Source organism: Muntiacus reevesi, chromosome 1 (assembly GCF_963930625.1).
Source record: "Muntiacus reevesi chromosome 1, mMunRee1.1, whole genome shotgun sequence".
NCBI lineage: Eukaryota > Metazoa > Chordata > Mammalia > Artiodactyla > Cervidae > Muntiacus > Muntiacus reevesi.
The window spans coordinates 89,849,448-89,868,484 of NC_089249.1; the positions used below are offsets into that span (position 1 = coordinate 89,849,448).

At 44.4% G+C, this 19,037-nt stretch overlaps 1 protein-coding gene across 1 annotated transcript in view; it reads left to right on the top strand.

The window, feature by feature from the left end:
- CASQ2 (calsequestrin 2) overlaps window positions 1-19,037 on the top strand; it is a 74,203-nt gene that overhangs the window by 41,728 nt on the left and 13,438 nt on the right. Inside the window, exons 5-8 of the mRNA XM_065927176.1 lie at window positions 951-1,024; window positions 7,074-7,204; window positions 8,597-8,642; window positions 15,023-15,077. Of these exons, the coding sequence (XP_065783248.1) occupies window positions 951-1,024; window positions 7,074-7,204; window positions 8,597-8,642; window positions 15,023-15,077 (306 nt within the window). The remainder of the gene's footprint in view (window positions 1-950; window positions 1,025-7,073; window positions 7,205-8,596; window positions 8,643-15,022; window positions 15,078-19,037) is intronic.

Here is a 19,037-nt window from a genome sequence, read left to right on the forward strand (position 1 = left end):
TACCATACTCAAGATGGTAAGCAATCTGCCAGCAATGCAGGAGACCAGGGTTCAATCCTTGGGTCAGGAAGATCCCTTGGAGAACGGACTGGCTATCCACTCCAGTAGCCTTGCCTGGAGAATTTTATGGACAGAGAATCAAGCCTGGGCTTGGTTAATTTTAAGTCTTTCTCTCAAGGGATCAGAATGAAAAAAGAAAACTTAAAAGAGAGAAAGAAAAACTAGGATTTACCCAAAGAAGTACTCCTGCTAGGAAATTTAAAATTCTTCTGTGATGTCACTTTTTATTGAGCTGCTTTGCATACTAAGTGGGTTTTCGTCTTGCTTAGAGCTCACTTATACAGCAGGATGCATTCTCTTTAGAGGGTGCACTTATAACTACCAGTGAGTTTGAGAGAAAAAACTTCTTTTGGTTTTTCTCTCTCTTGTCTTCTCTTGGTTTCACCCAATTTCCTAAAACACATAAAAGTGCGATGAAAAGTTCCTTTCTAGGGGACTTCCCTAGTGGTCCAGTGGCTAAAAGTCCACCGGCCAATGCAGGGGACATAGCCACATGCCACGGAGCAGCTAAGCCCGTGTGCCACAACTACTGAAGCCTGTGAGCCCTAGAGCCTGAGCTCTGCAACAAGAGAAGCCGCAATGAGAAGCTTCATACTGCAACGAAGACTAGCCCCCATTTGCTGCAAATGGAGAAGGCCAGAGAGCAGCCACAAAGACCCAGCGCAAACATAAAAAATAAGAGATCCTTTTCAGGATAGTTGAACGACAGTCCACCCAAATTCCTTGGGATTTAAAATTGTATCAAATGCTTCATCTAAATAATATCTATCAAATAACTATCCAATCAGAGCTAATTGGCTTCCCACTTTCTCTAGATTGTTTAAAAAGAGAAATTTCTGATGCAATGTGAATCTTGAAAATGTCTCTCCCTTTTATCTTTTTCCTCTTAGATTACAAGGCTTTTGAAGAGGCAGCTGAACACTTCCAGCCTTATATCAAATTTTTTGCTACTTTCGACAAAGGCGTAAGTACCTAAGAAACCTCAGTTTAAACACTTTAAAGCTTGACCTTCCCACGACTTCTCCTTCTCTTTTAGCAACATTAACACTCCTCCATCCATGAATACATTTGCCAGAAGTGTTAGAAATATGGCATTAAATTACCATTGAATAAGAAATGAGTACAACAATTATTAATTCAGAGGATGTAAGGGTATTTCTGAAAATATGCAATAAAAAGAGATGAACCACTCTTTATCACCTTCAACACTAAGAATCAGAAGTATATGAGCCTAGATGTGCCGGGTCACTGGTCACTGCTTCCTTTTTGTTGAGGGCCATCCTGTCCCTTCCTGGGGTTGTATACTTCCCCTCCACTGGGCAAGGATAGGGGATGCACTGGGGAGGAGCACAGACCATCTAAAGCCCTGGTGCTTCAGAAAGTTACCCATTTCTACTCATCAGGAGATGTCATTGGTGTACTCATTTATAATTCAATGGAACTATATTTTCTGCATGTGGCAAGTGCTTTTTTAAGCCAAAGAACTGCAGAGATATAGGCACCTTGAATCAGTCAGTAGGTAATTTCTTTGGGGCCTAGTATGGTTGGAGTGCTCTTGCTCCAGTTATTACTAAAAGGGCTATTTATGGTTTTCTGTGTGTTGGGCACAACTTGATATATTGCATCTATACTGTTTCTAATCCTTTAAACAACTCTGAAAAGTAAAAACACCATTTCCCAGATGAGAAAAAAGATTCAGAAAGGTTAAGTGGTATCCAAGGTCTCCAGCAAATTAGTAGTAGCGCTGAGATCACAATTTAGGACAATCTGTACCCAAAATCCATGCCCTTTCTTCCGTACCACACCATTAAGTAGGAGACTCTGTAACTGCTCTTGAGATTCAGGGTGTACACCCACACATTCACATTCACACATCTGCACAATATGCACATACGCAACACACACAACATGCATATAACCACACACAACACACCAGTACATATACTCACACAACACACAAGCACAACACATACCTCCTCACACAGTCACACTCACACCCACACAAATGTAACACTAAGAAACTCACATCCATACACCACACACACACGTACACCCCAAACTAAAAGCTCTACATCGCAATATTTACTAGAACAAATAAACTAGGACAAAGTTCTGGCGTCTTGATCAAATTCAAGTGGCAAAAGTTAAAAGCAAAAAAGGTAAAAGTTACTCCCAGTGAGGAGTGAGACCTTGATGAACAGTGTTCATGGGCATTGCTACCCCGCGAGGAGTTCAAGTTTTCTGTAAAAAACAAGAGGAAGCCTGTAAGTGCTGGAGCAGGGAAGGAGTATGATGAAAAGAGACTGCATTAACTCTATATACATAACCACTTCTATGGGTATGACCCCAGTCTGCAAGCCTATAATCCAGAAGAGAGCTCTATAATCTAAGTAATACAATCCAAACTTGAAGAACGCTTACGATAATTGTGTGGATTAGAGTTGGGAGAGAGCTGGAACGAGAATATCAAAAGGAATAATAACTATCATTTATTAAGTACTTTTCATGTGTCAGGCTCTGTGCTAAGAGCTTTGCATAGGTTTTCTCATTTAATCCTCTCAACACCCCTGTATAAGAGGGATTAGGATTCTCAATCCATAGAAGGTGAAACCAAGGCACAGAGAGACAAAATAGATCTGCTCATGGTCACATAGTTAGTAGGTCAGCCTGACTCCAAAGTCAAATGCTCTGTCTTACTGCTCTCAAGAGAAAGAAAGACAGAGCACACAGCAGACATTCAGTGAGTGTGAACCAGTACTGTTGTTAAGAAGAGGCAGTCATCTAAGCCCAGGTGAAGGGAGACTGGGAGGCGGTAATAGAAGGGGAGGCCCAGAGGAGCATAAAGGAAATTCATCACTGCCGCTTGGTTATGATGGACTGGGAGGGAATACGGTAGCTCCTGGGTAAGAATTCATCTGAAGGAAGACAGAGTCAGACAGATAAGCGTGGCCAAGCAAGAAGGCCTCAGTTCCTATAAGGCTGGTCCAACGCTGAACTCAGGGCAGTGTCTGGTTTTAGATGTGCCTTCCAGGCCAACCATATGTGGCCCATGAAGGTGAGGTCAGGCTATAATTAAAAACTCACAGGGCTCTTCACTAAAAACTCTGAAAGACACTGAGTCCCAAGTGCCCCTGTTCATGTAGCCTTGTGGGGTTTTATGACATTTATAAAGAGACACACTCTCTACCTCTACGTAGAACACAGAAGGAAGAGCTGTGGCACCGGGCGGTCTCTATTATGCCATAAGGTACTTAAGAATTTATAGTCATCAGGTGCAGAGTGGGGGAAACGGAAGGGTCCAGGAGGCATGGCTGTCCCCAGTCCAAGCCCCACTGGTGCCCAGCAGGGGATGCTAGAGCAGAAGTGGGCGGAAGGACCTGTTAGTGAGATGCACCACCATAGGGGATGCCAGAGGGACCTGGAAAAGGAAGGACTTTATAGAGGTTTGAAGTCAGGAGAGGCAAGGGTCCAGGAAACCCTAATACAGCCCCAAAGACGAAAAACCAACTGGCAGAGGTTGAGATGACAAGGGGACCTGGCCACGGTTGAGATGGAGAGAAAGACAAGGGAAGACACACAAACAGCTTAAGATTCCAAGTCTCTGCTTCGGGACAGTAAAGACCGTAAAACTACTGAAAACACTAGGAAATCTAGGAAGAAGAATCTGTAGAGGAACATAAGACAGGGTGCTGAGCTCTGATTTCTACAAGTTGGGAAGACATTCAACTGCAAGGATCTTTCATTTATTTATTCATCCACTCACCTAGCAAGCATTTATTGAGGCCCTTTTATGTGCCAGACACTCTTCCAGATGCCAGGTGCACAACATTGAGCAAATCAGATTTCTGTCCTTGTAGGATTTAGAGTTTAATATGTGTTGGGGGAAGGAGAAGATGGGAAGACAGAAAGTAAGTAAACAAACCAATAAATATATTATGTTAAATACATTATATGCATTGGAGAACTGTAATGAGGATGAGATATCAGGGCTGCTGATTGTAGATTTGGGAGTTTACCAGTTTCCAACCACTGTCCGTGTTGGTAGGCCCCAAGGAGCTTTTAAAAACATTGGTTCATGGAAGTCACACCTGGAAATTTGGGTTTTTTTTTAGCATTATGGCCAGGCCCAGAAATATGCATTTTCTAAGGGTTCCCTGGGAGATTTTATCCGGCACGCAGGTTTGAGACCAGCACTGATCAATGGATCTTGATCCTGTATCAAGCCACACAAGGGCCCAACCTGCCTGAAGCAAATGGAGCAAGAGTCAGAGGACTGAGGCCAGCGTCCTGTCTATGGCACCTCACAGCCTGAAAATGTCAGTTCTAATTATCTCATGCCATCTGCCACTGACCTGTTCTTTTCTTGGAGTAAACAGTGAGAAGCAAAATCATTTGTTTGAACCATATTGGGTCAAAAGAAGCTGTGATTCTCTAAACAAAGTTGACAGAGAAGACAGATGTTGAGAAGACCTAAATTCATTGAGTTGGTTTGATCTGCAACAACCAAAATGGCTTGCAACTTGTGGAAAAACATGTTATCAAAATTTACACACATGCAAATGTCAAAAGAATGGCCATTGTACTTTGTAATCTTCTTGCCTTGGCAAACTCCATTCCAACTAATTATTTTTTTCAAAAAAGGACAAACGAATTCATAATTGAATCTCTTCAGATTTTAATAGCAAAATCCATTCTTATTTAATTGTACCATCCATGAAACAGGTCTGGGTCCCTTGGATAAAGTCAGCCCCACTAAATATTCATTGAAGAATCAATCAGTGCCTCAATAAGTTCAGCCTCCTTCAGTATTTACCATCCAAGATACAATTAAAAGGAAAAGGAAGGAATTGTCTGAGATTCAAGATGAGGAAATTCTATGGTAGTGATGGGGATATAGGGAACGGACCTATAGAGGGGATACAGGCCTCTAGAAAATTCTGCTCAGAGTGCCCAAGATACAAACATCATAATCCAACTTCACATTCATGGTCTTAACACTGCACATCCTTACACACACACACTCTCACACACAGGTGCATCTCCACTGTTTACCTTAATGGAGGGTGTGATGAGTTGCTTCTCACCTTCAGGAAGCCTTCATTCTGGTACACTGATCTGCGGATGAGTTGGTGAGAACCTGTTACAAGAGGAATAAGGAAATATCTCCCTACACCATGCACAGTGCCAATCTGATATTTAAAGGAACATAAATTCCTTTCTGTACAATGTCAAAGAAAAGGTAATTTGGAAGGAAATGAAATGGAAAGTTGGAATGGGGGTAAATTGGCAGTTCAGAACACTCTGCTTGACCAATTCATCCTCAAATTGTGCCTCAAGCTCATCATTTGTAAAATAAGTATAATAATAGCTCTGACCTTGTACAATCAAAGTGGAGATTCATAAAGTAATCAACTTAAAACACTTTGCAACAGTAACCGGCACACAGCAAGCACTCCATGTGTTTGCTATGATTCATTTTTGTTCATCTGGTCACCTCCTACAAACACAGTTTCCTGGTTCCTAAGATATGTAGTAGGTGAACTCAGAAAACCAGAATCCAATGTCATTTTCAAGCTCATTCTGCGAGGGCCCAGCTTTGTGAAGAACTGTGTGCAAACCCACCCCATGGTTGTACAGTTGCTCTTTCCTCCCCTTTCCCCTAACCACACTCCCCACCCCATCATCCACACCACCCCCATACCATAGAAGAGGGAAAAAAGAGAAAACCCCACACCTTTTTGTCCCTTAAAGCAAAATCAACATCACCATTAAATCTCTTTGACAGACTCTGGCTCTTAACACAGCTGTTTTTGTTAGCTCTTGAGTAGCGCGTGGGTGTTCCTTCCCTTAAGTCCTTAAAAAATGTCTTTTTGGAATACAGTGACCCGGAATTAATAGCAAGTGATGACAAAAGCCATAGGGATACCAGTGCTGGCTCAGAATGGACCTCCTTGTGTAACAGCTTATGTAACACCCGGTTCCTCCCCCTCCCCAGTTAGTCATGGCTGCCCTGGGCCTCTGCACCGCTGGTTACCACCACAGGGCGTCAGCTCTTAGGCAATTCCTCTTTAGTTTCAAGGGAACCACTGTTCATCCTTGTACTTTCTGGGACCACAGCTCTGAACTCGAAAAGAATGGCATTTGGTTTTCTACAGAGCGCTGCACATTCCAAGCCTCTCGAATCATTTCACAAAAGGAGATGTGAGCTCAGCAGCTCTGCTGGTGAACACAGCAACCATTCTGCCCTGAGCAGACTGCATAGCCATGCTAATCAAGAGAGCACACAGCTCCCAGCCTATAGGCTGGCTCCCCATGCTTTCTATTGGACACAGGGTGAGCTCGCTTGCTGGGTACCCTCCCAGCATTAGCACTGAAAATCTGAATCCTGGGAAATCCCTCCACCCTGGACAAACCAGGATGGTAGGTCACCTGCTGACAGGTAACCAACCAGGCAGTTCCCAGAGCCTCAGAAACCATCAGACACACCCAGGACTGAGAGACAGCCCTCGGGCTAATGCTTCAACCAAAATAGCAATTACAGTTTATGAGCTGATCAGGGACAGGCTAATGGGTTGGCCCCTGATTCTGTGTACCTGTGTGCTTTACATGGTTTCCATCAACTGCCTGGTCTATCAAAATTGGTTCAATTAAATCCATGCATCCCAGGACACTGAACATAGTCTGCTGACATTTGATTCCGCCCTGGCAAACACAGTTCAGGGATGGTGATTATGGAATTAAATTTCCCACCTTCCATTCTGACTGCTCTCTGGCCCTGACTGGATCTCACCTGCCAGAGAGGACTTTTCCTCTCTATCTGTCCTTTGATCACAAAAGGAGGTGGGTCCAGCCAGGCCTAGGTGCTGAGTTCCTGTCACTTCAACATTTAAGTTAAAACCACACATACACTCCCATGTCTTTTGCAGAGAACACACACACTTGTAGCTGGACAACCCATTGCTCCTCTAGACTACTGTTCAACAAAACTATTGTCTTGCTTCTAATTGTTACAGGTTGCAAAGAAATTGTCCTTGAAGATGAATGAGGTTGACTTCTACGAGCCATTTATGGACGAGCCCATTGCCATCCCTGACAAACCCTACACAGAAGCAGAGATTGTGGAGTTTGTGAAAGAGCACCAGAGGTGCCCCAAATGGCATGCGGGCAGTGGGAGCAGGGGTGATCCAGGGCCTGGGGGGATGCAGACAAGCCTCTCAGTCCCACCATTTCAGACCCCCAAGAGCAACCTGGAGTTAGCACTCCAGCAGAACTGAACTCAGCAGTGTGGCTTTGTTGGTCATTGATCAGTGGCTACATTTTCTGAATATGGATTTACCTTCGCAAACAAAGTTAGATCACCTCCCTGCAGTGAAGAAATCACCTCTTACAGTAAGATGTCACAAGCGAAATTCCACAATGATAATGATAGTGATTTAATGTTAGCATCCTAAAGTATGATGCCAGATGCTTTGGGAAGCTATTTTACCTAATCTTCAACATTATGGGGGATATAGCAAATTATATCCTAATTTTACAGATCAAGGAATTGGTTTTAGGGTAGTTAAGTAATGAAGCCAAGGATGAACATTTTGTGCATAGAACTTCTGGGAGAGGAATATTTGATACCATTAGCACTAGCATGGATCAGCATACTTTTTTTGTAAGGGGCCAGAAAATAAATATTGCAGGCTTTGTGGGCCAGATGGTCTCTGCTGCAAGCACTCAATTCTGCCGTTATAGTGAGCAAACAGTCATGGGCCATATGTAAACAAATGTGTGTGGCTGTGTCCCAACAGAAGTTTATTTATAAAAACAGGAGCCATTGGCTGGATTGGATCCACCAGCTGTATGTAGTCTGCTGACCTCGGCTCTTAAGGGAGAGACAATACCAGAACATGAACATGGTGGTGCGTTTACCACCTCATCCACCCGCCCTCCCCTCCTCATGGTCACATAGGATCACTGAACGTGGAGCATCATGACTCCATCACGGGGTCGCCTTGGTCCCCACAAGGAAGCAGCATTCGGATGAATAAATACCAACAAGCTAACAGTATTTGCCAACATTGAAAAAGAAGTAAAACTATGAGCAAAAGATAGATCCAACCGGCTCCTCCAAACATCCCTCAAGGGCTTCTGATGGATCACCCTGGTGATAAAACTACTGTAGCTCTGGGCTGTTTCCTCTCCTGGGTCTCCTGAATCTGGGCCTGCTCAGGGTTCTCAGGAATGTCCCCTGTCAGTGTGGAGGGAAAGGGCTTCTTGCCTGGGCATAAGCTGACTCCGTTCCCTGTGACCCATTATCTGTGATAGACTTTATAATCTTGGGCTCAAACGGGCCTATGAAAAGGCTTTAGGCCCAGCTGTGTGTGACACAAAACAGGGTCCATCTGCTCTGTTTCCTTAAGGAGAAAACAAGTATGTAGAACTTGGAGAAGTGAACCAACATCTCATCCTACATTTCACTGTGCTGGGGCTTTGGTGTCAGCTGAGATAATCTCTATTCAAGGAAGTTTATCTTTTGTTCTTTTCCCAGACCCACTCTACGTCGCCTGCGCCCAGAAGATATGTTTGAAACATGGGTAAGAAAGTGGCAAACTCTTTCTGCCTTGTAGAGATGAGTACATTCCCCAGGAGGAGTACCCCTTTGAGTTCCAAACCTCAAACCAAGTCTTATTTGCCTGGAGTGGATGTCTGGGGTGGTGGAGAATTTGACATGTTGACAGCATCACACTGGGTTACAACTCCATTCCCCTGGGCTGGCCATTAGGCAAAATCACGCTATCTCTGAGCTCATTTCCTAGAGTGACTACTGGCTTTCATTCACTGGCCACCAGAAACCCAAGGTCACAGATAGAAGAAGCTCAGACCATGCATTTCAGACTTGGGCTCAAGTTCAGAATCTGCCACCTACTAGCTTTGTATCCTACCTTAAATCACGAGGCCTTTCTGAGCTTTAGCTCCTGCATCTAAAATCAGGCTTATTGTAGGGACGAAAGGTATGAAGAACCCAGACACAGTAGGTACTCCGTTAGTGCGTGGTAGCTGGTTTTGTAAATATCAACTCAAGGCACTGAAAAGTGCCAAGTCAGATTGTCCCCAAGGTCTGTGTCACAGACAGTATGTCAGGTGGGTTAGCATTATAAAGGGGGCCTTGAAGATACACACCCCACCCCACCCCAGCTTTATACAAAATTCAGTAAACAGTAACAACTAAAGTCTGTGAAGCTTTTATCAAAGCATTTCATGTGCCCTTTTACTTGGATCTCTCAACAGTTCTGGAAAGTGATATAGAGCAAGTATTATTTTAGTTTCCTAGAGAAACTGACAATCACACAGATTAAATCAACTACTCAAAGATATATAACTAATAAGCATTAGATCTGGGGACTTAAATTTAGACCACTTGGAACCAAATCTCTTGTTTTCTCCAGTGTATATCCTAGAGTGGACCATGTCCCCATAAGGCAACATTTTGGTGGAGAGGGAGAGAAGGGTTGGTGGTAGGGAGAAGGAGATTAACATGGAAGCATGTGTTTACTAATCCTCTAATTCCGAGTCTAAAGTGACAGATGCACAGACTCATGGAGTAACTTGACACTCTCTGTTTTACTGGCATGTAACGTCTTTGGTTATCTGAAGGTAAAACAAACGTTTCACACCAAAGGCAAATAATTCAGTCTGGAGAAGTGGACTATTTAAGAGCAACACAGCACAACAGAAACATCTTTTCCTAACATTTAAACTTTTCAAAAATTTAACATCTAAGAGGTCTTGTTATTGGATTTTAAAATAACAAAAAGGATATAACAATGCTTTAAAAATAATATTCTTTTTAAAAAATATTCTCATCTTTCACTTAAAACAATTCCAGACTTATAAAAAACAGTGCAACAAATTCCATGACCTCTTTACCCAGATTCCCCAAACGTTAACATTTGGCTTTATCACATTCTCTTGATATAGAATTTTTCTGAACTGTTTGAGAATAAATAGCAGACCCAGTTCCCTTTTGCTCCTAAACACTTCAGAAGTTGTATAAAAACAAGAACTTTCTCTTACATAATCAATGTGTGCATGCATGCAAAATCGCTTCGGTTGTATCCAACTCTTTGCAACCCTATGGACCTTAGCCCACCAGGTTTCCTCTGTCCATGGGATTCTCCAGGCACAAATACTGGAGTGGGTTGCCGTGCCCTTCTCCAGGGAATCTTCCCAACCCAGGGATCAAACCAGAATCTCTTGTGTCTCCTGTATTGGCAGGCAGGTTCTTTACTACTAGTAAATAATCACATAATCACAGTATGCTTATCCAAATCAGGAAGTTAATACTAATACAATTCCACATTTAAATTGACCAGTCATCACTAATATCCTTTATAGCAAGAGAAAACATTTGTTTTTTCCTGGCGCAGGATCCAAACTTTGATCCAAGGCTTGTGTTTGACTGTTATGTTTTTTTAGTTGCCTTTAATCTGAAATAGGCTGTTGGTATGTCTTTGTCTTTCATGAGACAAAGTACCATTTCAAATCGAGAGTGATTATTACTGTTCTGTTCAGCTATGCCTTTATCTTTAATTCTTATTTTGTTCATTCTTAAGAGATAAGTATCTAGGCCCCTGGAAGGGAAACACTGAAAAATTGTTGAACCCGTCTCTCAGGCCTTTCCTCACTGACAGAGCAGTATCACACCCAAAACCACACCACCATTGTAGGAGAGTCCTCCCCCCTCCTTCTGATCATGGACACCTCTCAAATCACCCCCCTGCACACTGCTCTGAAGAAATGTTCCCTCTCCCATATCAGAGGTAGATATTCAAAAAGGAGGTTTGCCATCTGGCTTCACTGGAACCCATTCTCTGCTTCCTTTTCACTTAATGAATAAGCTACAGCTTTTGCTATACTACAAAATAAAAGTGATGGCTCACACTTTCCACATTAGTATATATTCAGTTGCTTTCTAATTGGAAAAGGGCTGTGTATTGAATTCAACCAGGCAGAGAAAACGGCAACCAGAGGGGTTTAGTCCTTTCCAACACCCCATCATGGAATATCCATACGACATCCCCAGAAGCCCTAGCCAGCCCCTCATCCAAGTCTCCAACTAGGGAGAGAGGGCAGGACAGGCCACCCAGGGTTATCTTCGCATCCTGAATGAGGAGCAGAAATCAGACAGTCAGAAGGACCTTGGGGAAGCCACTCGGTCCCTATCCCATCCACATGTACCCACTTTCAGGGCCTACTTGGCCACAGCAACTTACACCGCACAGGCTGGGGAAAGTGACCAATTCGTGAACTTCAGAATCTTGATCTTCAGCACCCACTTGCTTAGACATTGCAAGAGATTTAAATAAAATAGAAAAACTAGGTAGGGCTAAAGCAACCATTGACTGGCTTCTCTCCCCAATTGGACAGGTTTTTACAGCAGCAAAACACAGAAAATATAAATTATTATTCCCAAAATACTGGTACCTAGCAATATTTGCTGTGTGTAAATCAGACAACTATATATTTATTTACTTAGAATATTCAAATGTCCAGACTCAATGCTGACTTGTCCCTCTGCTTTGAGACTCCACCTCCCCACCGGCCCTCCACCCTGGCCAGTTGTCAGCCACAGTCCTTCGCCAAAGCCCACAGAAACTGGACTCAGAGGTTCTTTCTGAAAGAATCTTCCCTTGATTGCAATAGGAAAGTCGTTCCCAGAGGGAGCCAGAGATCTGCTCCAGTGAGCCCCTTACATCACTGATTGCCCCTTAGGGAATCTGACAGTTGTAACTATTTTTCTTCTCTTTGCATCTCTTCTTTCAACATGAGAGCAAACATTCAACAGAGACAGGAAGGAAACAGAGTTACATATGAACAATGGTAATATCTGATTGGTGGGTAACTGATGTTTCACTTCTCCTTGGTATCTCTAATATTTGCTAATTTTCTTCAAGAGGTATGTAAGATTTTTATCACTATACTCTTAAAAAAAAAATTCAACAAACATTAAGCAGAGCCTATTACATTGTGCTAATCACATATTAAAAATAAGCATTGCTGTCCTGTCCTTAGGAATTCAGGGTTGAGTAGATGAAACAGTCCCAATAATAATAGAACACCAACCCAGTATGTTTGCTGCTATGACAGAGGGACATACAGCGTGCTAGCAAATCTACACTAAGGTAGTCATCAAAGTAACTCCCAAATTTCCACTTCTTTGGGGGATCTGGTGCTCAGACACTTGGCCTAAAAGCCCCTCCTTGGCCTCTGACCAGCATTTGCAACATCTTCCGCAAGCCTGTGGAGAGACAACAGATTAGCAGAGCCCATTCTCTCTCTTGTTGGTAATGTCAGAGAGGAAAATTTTTCCTCTACCCTCTTAGGTCTATTTCTTAGGGCCTGCAAATTAACCTGGTAAAAGACAGATTGGCAAGAGGAAAAAACAGAGATTTAATTAGCTATTCACGCATGGGAGAAACGTGACTCAAGGAAGGACTTATACACCATCTTAAGGGGGAATGGGGGTAGGGTGGGGGGGCAGAGGAGCACTTCTAGGAGAACAAAATGACTTCTTTTGAATGATAAATGGGCCCTTAGGAGAGTAGATGGCAGATATGATAATTTTGTGATAATGTCTCTCTGAGTGATGACAACCACGTTCTTGGGAAGGCTCTGCTTTTAGGCAGATAAAGGATTTCAGGAATTCAGATGCCTTCAGCCAAAACAGTTTTATGTCACAGTGGCCTATTTGGGACCCCGTCATGGAGAAAGAAAAGGAATGGACTTTGGGGTCAGACAGAGCTGGCTTGAATCCCAGTTATGTCATGTACCATCTCCATGGCTTTAGGTAAGTCACTCAATTCTTGAAGCATTAAATAGGAATCAGACTTTGAGATTCAGAAATAATGTATTTACAAAGTACTGATACATTATGTGGCAAGTGGCAAATATTATTGTTGCCATTTTCACCATCATTATTATTTTAAGCCATAACCCCTTCCCTCAGAGAGCCTGCCATCGAGTTGAGAGAGATTTGTGCAATTAAAAAGGTTATTTTCAAGGCAATGTGATGGCTAACTGTGTGATCTGCACAGCAAAGGTTGTGGGGTTCAGAGAAAGCCCCTGGGGTGTTCTCAGGCCGGTGGATGGTCAGCTTGGCTCTTCCCCCACCTTGCACATTGGATTCACACTGAGTAACCCTGATTTACCAGCCTGACCATGGATTCTTGCTCTGTGAGCTTACTACTGAAGATACCTGGCACTGAGAAGCAACTGCCTCTTTGCAGATATTCAATACAGGTTTGTGTGCTGAATCTTTGAGATCCATAAAGAAAGAGGCTCTTTCTCTGGGTTATGGTTCTTCATCCAGGGGCCATCTCAGGCCTGGGGAGTGACAGCCATATTAAAAACAGCTTCTTATCAAATTAATATGGATTCTTAATTCTAAAACTAATTTGCAAATGCAGTGTAGAAGGGGACACAGAAATGAAGCCTTCTTCCTAGAGTTAACACTGCTTACTTCCAACTGATGACAGGAGACAGAGACACAGGGTAGCCTAATGAGCACTGATCAGGATATTCTGTCTGGCGGTAACAGCAAATGTAAAACAGTGAAAGCTCAGACTCCCCTTCTGGTTGCCGTCGGATTTGTATAATAAACCTGTACTCACATATGCGTGCACACACATATCTGTAAAATTCAATTCCCCAGAGTCTGACCATGGCAGTGCCCACTCTCTTGTTTTTAATAATAATATTTTCCATTTAATCTCTCTTAGACCATTTGGAGGTTTTTGTCCATTCCAAACTCAAAGGGAAAAAAAATTAGCATTTAGATAGGATTGCACCAGCATTAAAATCAACTGAAATGGAAACAGAGATCATGAGAGGTTTGAGATACCAGGAGTTATTTTTTTTCCCTAGGATGATTCTAATATGACATTCGGGGCACCTAGTGAATCCCTCTGCTGGTGTCAGCGACAATCATATTCACTTAGATTTGTCCCTGGTACCTCATTCTCACACAGTTTCCTCTCCAGGTCTCCTGAGGCTCACATTTCTCATAAGAGGGGCCCCTCCAAGCTCTTGCTTCTCCTTCTGCAGGAATAATCAGTGCAGAGGAGACACAAAGTGTATATACAATCCTTTCTGCTCAGGACATAGAAACATGAGATGCACTTGGATTTGAAACACTCTCTCTAGATTCTCTACCCCATCCCAGCCTCCACACATACTTTTACTGTCACACCCTAAACTTTCCCTAAGTCTAAATTCCAGAGTTCTCCTGCAGCTGCCCACTCTCAGGATCTATCGTGCTTTGGCAAGCAGAAAGGACCCCAAGGAAACGACTTGGAGGTCATACCCAGCAAAGCGCCCCAACTGACCACACAGGTTCTGCTTCTTCAATAAGAGATGTCTGTAACAAAAGCACTACACAGATGTAGATTCTTGTGTGAACAAAACAGACCCACATCCTCACTTATCTCATAGTCTTGTCTGCTACCTGTTTGAGGACAGTTTGGGGATCTGTTAGCAGCATTTGCAAGTTTCTATAATCTGGTATATCGCTGTTTATATTTGCTCACGGTGAATTCTTGAAACAGACCGACTCACGCACTCACGGAGCTGTGTCCAGAATGCTTTGTGGCTCTCAGAGCTCCTGATGAACCAAACTCACATTCTTCCTCATTTTGCCTTTTACTGCTGCTCTCCTGGATCCTCCAGCCGACGGGAGTGAGGCCCTTTTCATGCTAATGTCTGTGTGTGGTTGGTGTTTTCCTGTGTTGCAAACCCACTGATTAAACTCCACACAGTCTTCCCCGCGGCTCATCGGTATTCCCTTCCTGAATGTGTGCCCCTGCGTCCACCCCGCTCCATCGCCTCCCGTTTCCATTCCAGCCTCTGAGTCTGTCCGGGACTCACTCCCTGGTATCTTTCCACCCAAGAGAGTAACTTTGATTCTTCTCTCCCACAGGAAGATGATTTGAACGGAATCCATATTGTGGCCTTTGCGGAGAGGAGTGACCCAGGTAGGAACCCTACCCCCTGTCCCCACTCTTAGGCATCTTAGACCAAAACTGACCTCTCTCCTTTGTCAGCCCTCACCCTCTCTTGCGTCATTTCCGGTCTTCCGCAACCGGAGGTATCGAGCGCCCCCTGGTGGTAGCCTATTAGGTATGACTCCACATTCAAGTATGCACACAGCTAAGAGTATGACCCTGGAGAAGGAAATGACAACCCACTCCAGTACTCTTGCCTGGACAATCCCATGGACAGAGGAGCCTGGCAGGCTACAGTCCATGGGGTCGCAAAGAACCGGACACTACTGAGCGACTAAGTGAGTATGCACCTCCTTCTGCCTAGCTGCCTGTCTATTAAGAAGCACCAAGGACTGAGGGGGAGGATATTAAAACATGCTAGCTTTAAGGATGTGTATGCGTATGTGGGGGCTGTGCTTAGTCGCTCAGTCGTGTCCAACTCTGTGACCCCAATGACCGTAGCCCACCAGGCTCCTCTGTCCTTGGGGATTCTCCAGGCAAGAATACTGGAGTGGTTTGCCATGCCCTCCTCCAGGGGATCTTCCCAACCCAGGGATCGAACCCTGGTCTCCCGCACTGCGGGTAGATTGTTTACCACCTGAGCCACCAGCGAAGCCCAAGAATACTGGAGTGGGTAGCCTATCCCTTCTCCAGGGGATCTTCCCGGCCCAGGAATAGAACCAGGGTCTCCAGCATTGCAGGCAGATTCTTTACCAGCTAAGCTACCAGGGAAGCCCCTGTGTATAGGGGGAGGGAGGTAAACTTCTGTTCACATTTAAACTTCATTTACCAATGTTGTGATCTAGCCTATATGAATTACAACCCTACCTTAAAATAACAACTGTGTATCCTTTGGTCTGCAAAATATTGTCTGTGCTTGGGAAACTTCATAGAAAATATTCTGCCAAATATTGAGAACTGGGCAAAACAAGTAACTTATTTCTGTACAAAATGACCCTATCAATGGGTGTTAACCTGTTCAAGTTTTTCCTGGTTTCACTCTTTTTAACACCAGTGGAGAGTGAAGTGCAGGAAAAATTAATTTTGCAGGTGGTAAAATTCTGGATTCCTTCGGCAGTGCTCTGTGAATAAAGTTTCCCAAAGGGAAGGGTAAGTGGTGATTCTGAAGTGTGTTTTGGAAGACCTGGGACAATCTAGAACGCAACCAGAGAAGGCAGGGAACATCCGTTAGGATGGCTAAGCAGCCAGGCTTTGGGCTATGAGGTACCTGGGCAGGGTTTCCCAACCTGACAACGCCACCAACCCACCTGGGACCGTCTGAAACAAGCTCCGAGCCACGTGCTGATGCCCTGTGGGGTCTGGGAACCGCTCTTCCGGGTAAGACACATTTGTATAGTATTTGCCTCAGCCTCTCATATATTCATTCATAAAGACATAAGGAAGTAGAGGGTCAGAGAAGTTCAACAAATTGCCGGAGGGCTAGTGGGAGGCCACAAAGAGGGGACAATTGTCCCATTCATCAATATATACCTGGTTCTTGTCCGTGCCTTGACACAGAGTAGGTGCTTAATAAATACCTGTGGGCAGATGATTAGATATGCTGATGACTGAGACCGAGCCCAACTCTTCACTGTCTGACCAGCATTTTGTTTGTTTGTTTGGTAAAACACTATCAGCCTCCACAGTTTCTTACAAACTGAAACCCAGATGTTTTTCTCATGCAATCTTTAAAATTGAGGTATAATCCACATACCATAAGATACATCGTCCTTTAAATATTTATGTATTCGGCTACCCTAGGTCTTAGTTGTGACATGCAAACTCTTAGTGGCAGCATGTGGGATCTAGTTCCCTGACCCGGGACGGAACCCACCCTCTGCACTGGGAGCACTGAGTCTTAGCCACTGGGCCACCATGGAAGTCCCTAAGGCTCACCTTTTCTAAGTGCAATTCAGCAGTTTTACTATATTCACAAAGTTGTGCAAACCTCACCACTATCTAATTCCAGAACACTTTCATCATCTCAGAAAAATCTCATCTCAATTAGCGCCACTCCTATTCCCTTTTCCTCCACCCGCTGGCAACAACTCAATGTACTTTCTGTCTCTATGGATTTGACTGTTCTGGATAGTTCATGTAAATGAAATCACGTAATATGTAGCCTTTTGTACCTAGCATCTTTCATTTACCATAATGTTTTCAATATTCATCTGTGTGTGGTATGTATCAATAATTCATTCCTTTTTAGGGTCAAATAATATTCCTTGTATGAAAAACAAATTTATACTCCAAATTATCTGAAAACTTCCTCCCCCTTTTTTTCATTAATTTTTTGGAATGTTCACCGATGTCCCAGTTTTCCCATCATTGACTTGCAGATTTGGGAAAACTCTTCAAGAAAACCTAATCTATGTCCAAAAAAAATATCAATATGTTTCCAGCTTTTCCCCACAATTCTGGCTACCCCCAGCTCCTGGAGAAGAAGATAGCAAAGAAGCCAGTTGCCCAAGGTTTACAAGCTATAATCAAACAGAATGGGATCCCTGGTGTTGTGTGAACAGAGATGAAATGGCCATCAGCAGCAGCCTGCTGGCGAGACTCCAGGGGGCTTCCTTCCCCACCCCCTGCCCCCTCCCAGGATTGTGGGGAGGCCTGTCTGGCTCTGGAACAATGGAACAAAGAGGCCTCGGAGAAGCTGCAGGAACCTGTTTGACCGAGATTGCTGCTGTAATGAATCAAGCTCCTGAAACTACTTCCACCTCCTCCCTGCGCAAATATCCCTGGGCCCGAAGCCGTGTCTTGCCCCACAGGAGCCCATGCTGGGGCTTGTTACTGGGAAGCTGGAAGAAACGCGCTGGGGGTGGAGGTGGGGGAGGGAGGACGAGCTCACAGCATCTTCCCTCAGGGAGGGGGTGGAGGCACTGGCCCGCTCAGGGCTGGGAAAGAGAAAGGCTGTTCCGTGAAGTCCCTGACTAGTCAGTCATTACTGCAGGTCACTGATGTGTAACCAGGGCAGAGGCGCCTAACTGCAGGACTAGGAATTTCATTCCTACCCAGACAGTACTTCCTGGTATACCTTGCTCTTGCTAACAAGCTCTGCGTGGCCCACTGTACCAACCAAACCCCTACCCACTCACCAAAGAAAATAATACAGCTCTCTTAAAGAGCTAAGAGTCCGGAGGAAGTGTGCTGTGAGCTTTATGGAGGTGGTCCTATTTGGTCCTTAAAGCCACCGTGTGATATATGCATGATGATGACCCTCCCAGCATCAGATAAGAAAAGTGATTCTTAAGGGTTAAATGACTTGCCCAAATCACTTGCTGTATTCAAGCCAAGATTCAAATTCTGGCAGGCTTTCTTGACCTCTGACCACATCGTGACTCTGATGAAGATGAGGATGGTGATGACTTATTGTATTCTTAGATGAAGTAACCCCGTGTGAGAGGTACTACTTTTATTCCCATTTTACAACTGATGAAGCTGAGGAGGCCCAGAGCAGCTGATTGGCTGGGGAGCGGTGGGGCTGGAATCAAGCTGAGCGCTGACTGGGTGCCAAGCCCCACCCTGAACCACAAAGCCGCGCCCCTCAGAATGACTACCCTGTGGAGTCTGAGTGACCCTTTAGCCTGCGCTCCTTCCTCTCCGCTGTCCTTCACCACCCTCTGCATCTCCAACATTTGAAAAAACCCAAAGAAGTTCAGTGAAGCACTCAAGATGGCACGGTTAGAGGCAGCGCAGGCGCAGGAGCTTAGATTTCTGGTGGCTCCTTTGGGCACTGTCCACCCAACCACACTACCTCCCCGGGGTCGCCCAAGCCAGCTGCAGGCTCTGAGCAAGGCATGGGGGAGGTGGGAGCCAAGAGAGCAAGAAAAAGAAGTGGGAGTGAGGAGAAAGGAGCCACCTGGAAGCTTGAGAGCCCGATCAATGAAGAAAAGTCAAACTTCCTCCCCACTGATGCTACCAGATTTGGAATCTACGATTATTCAGCAG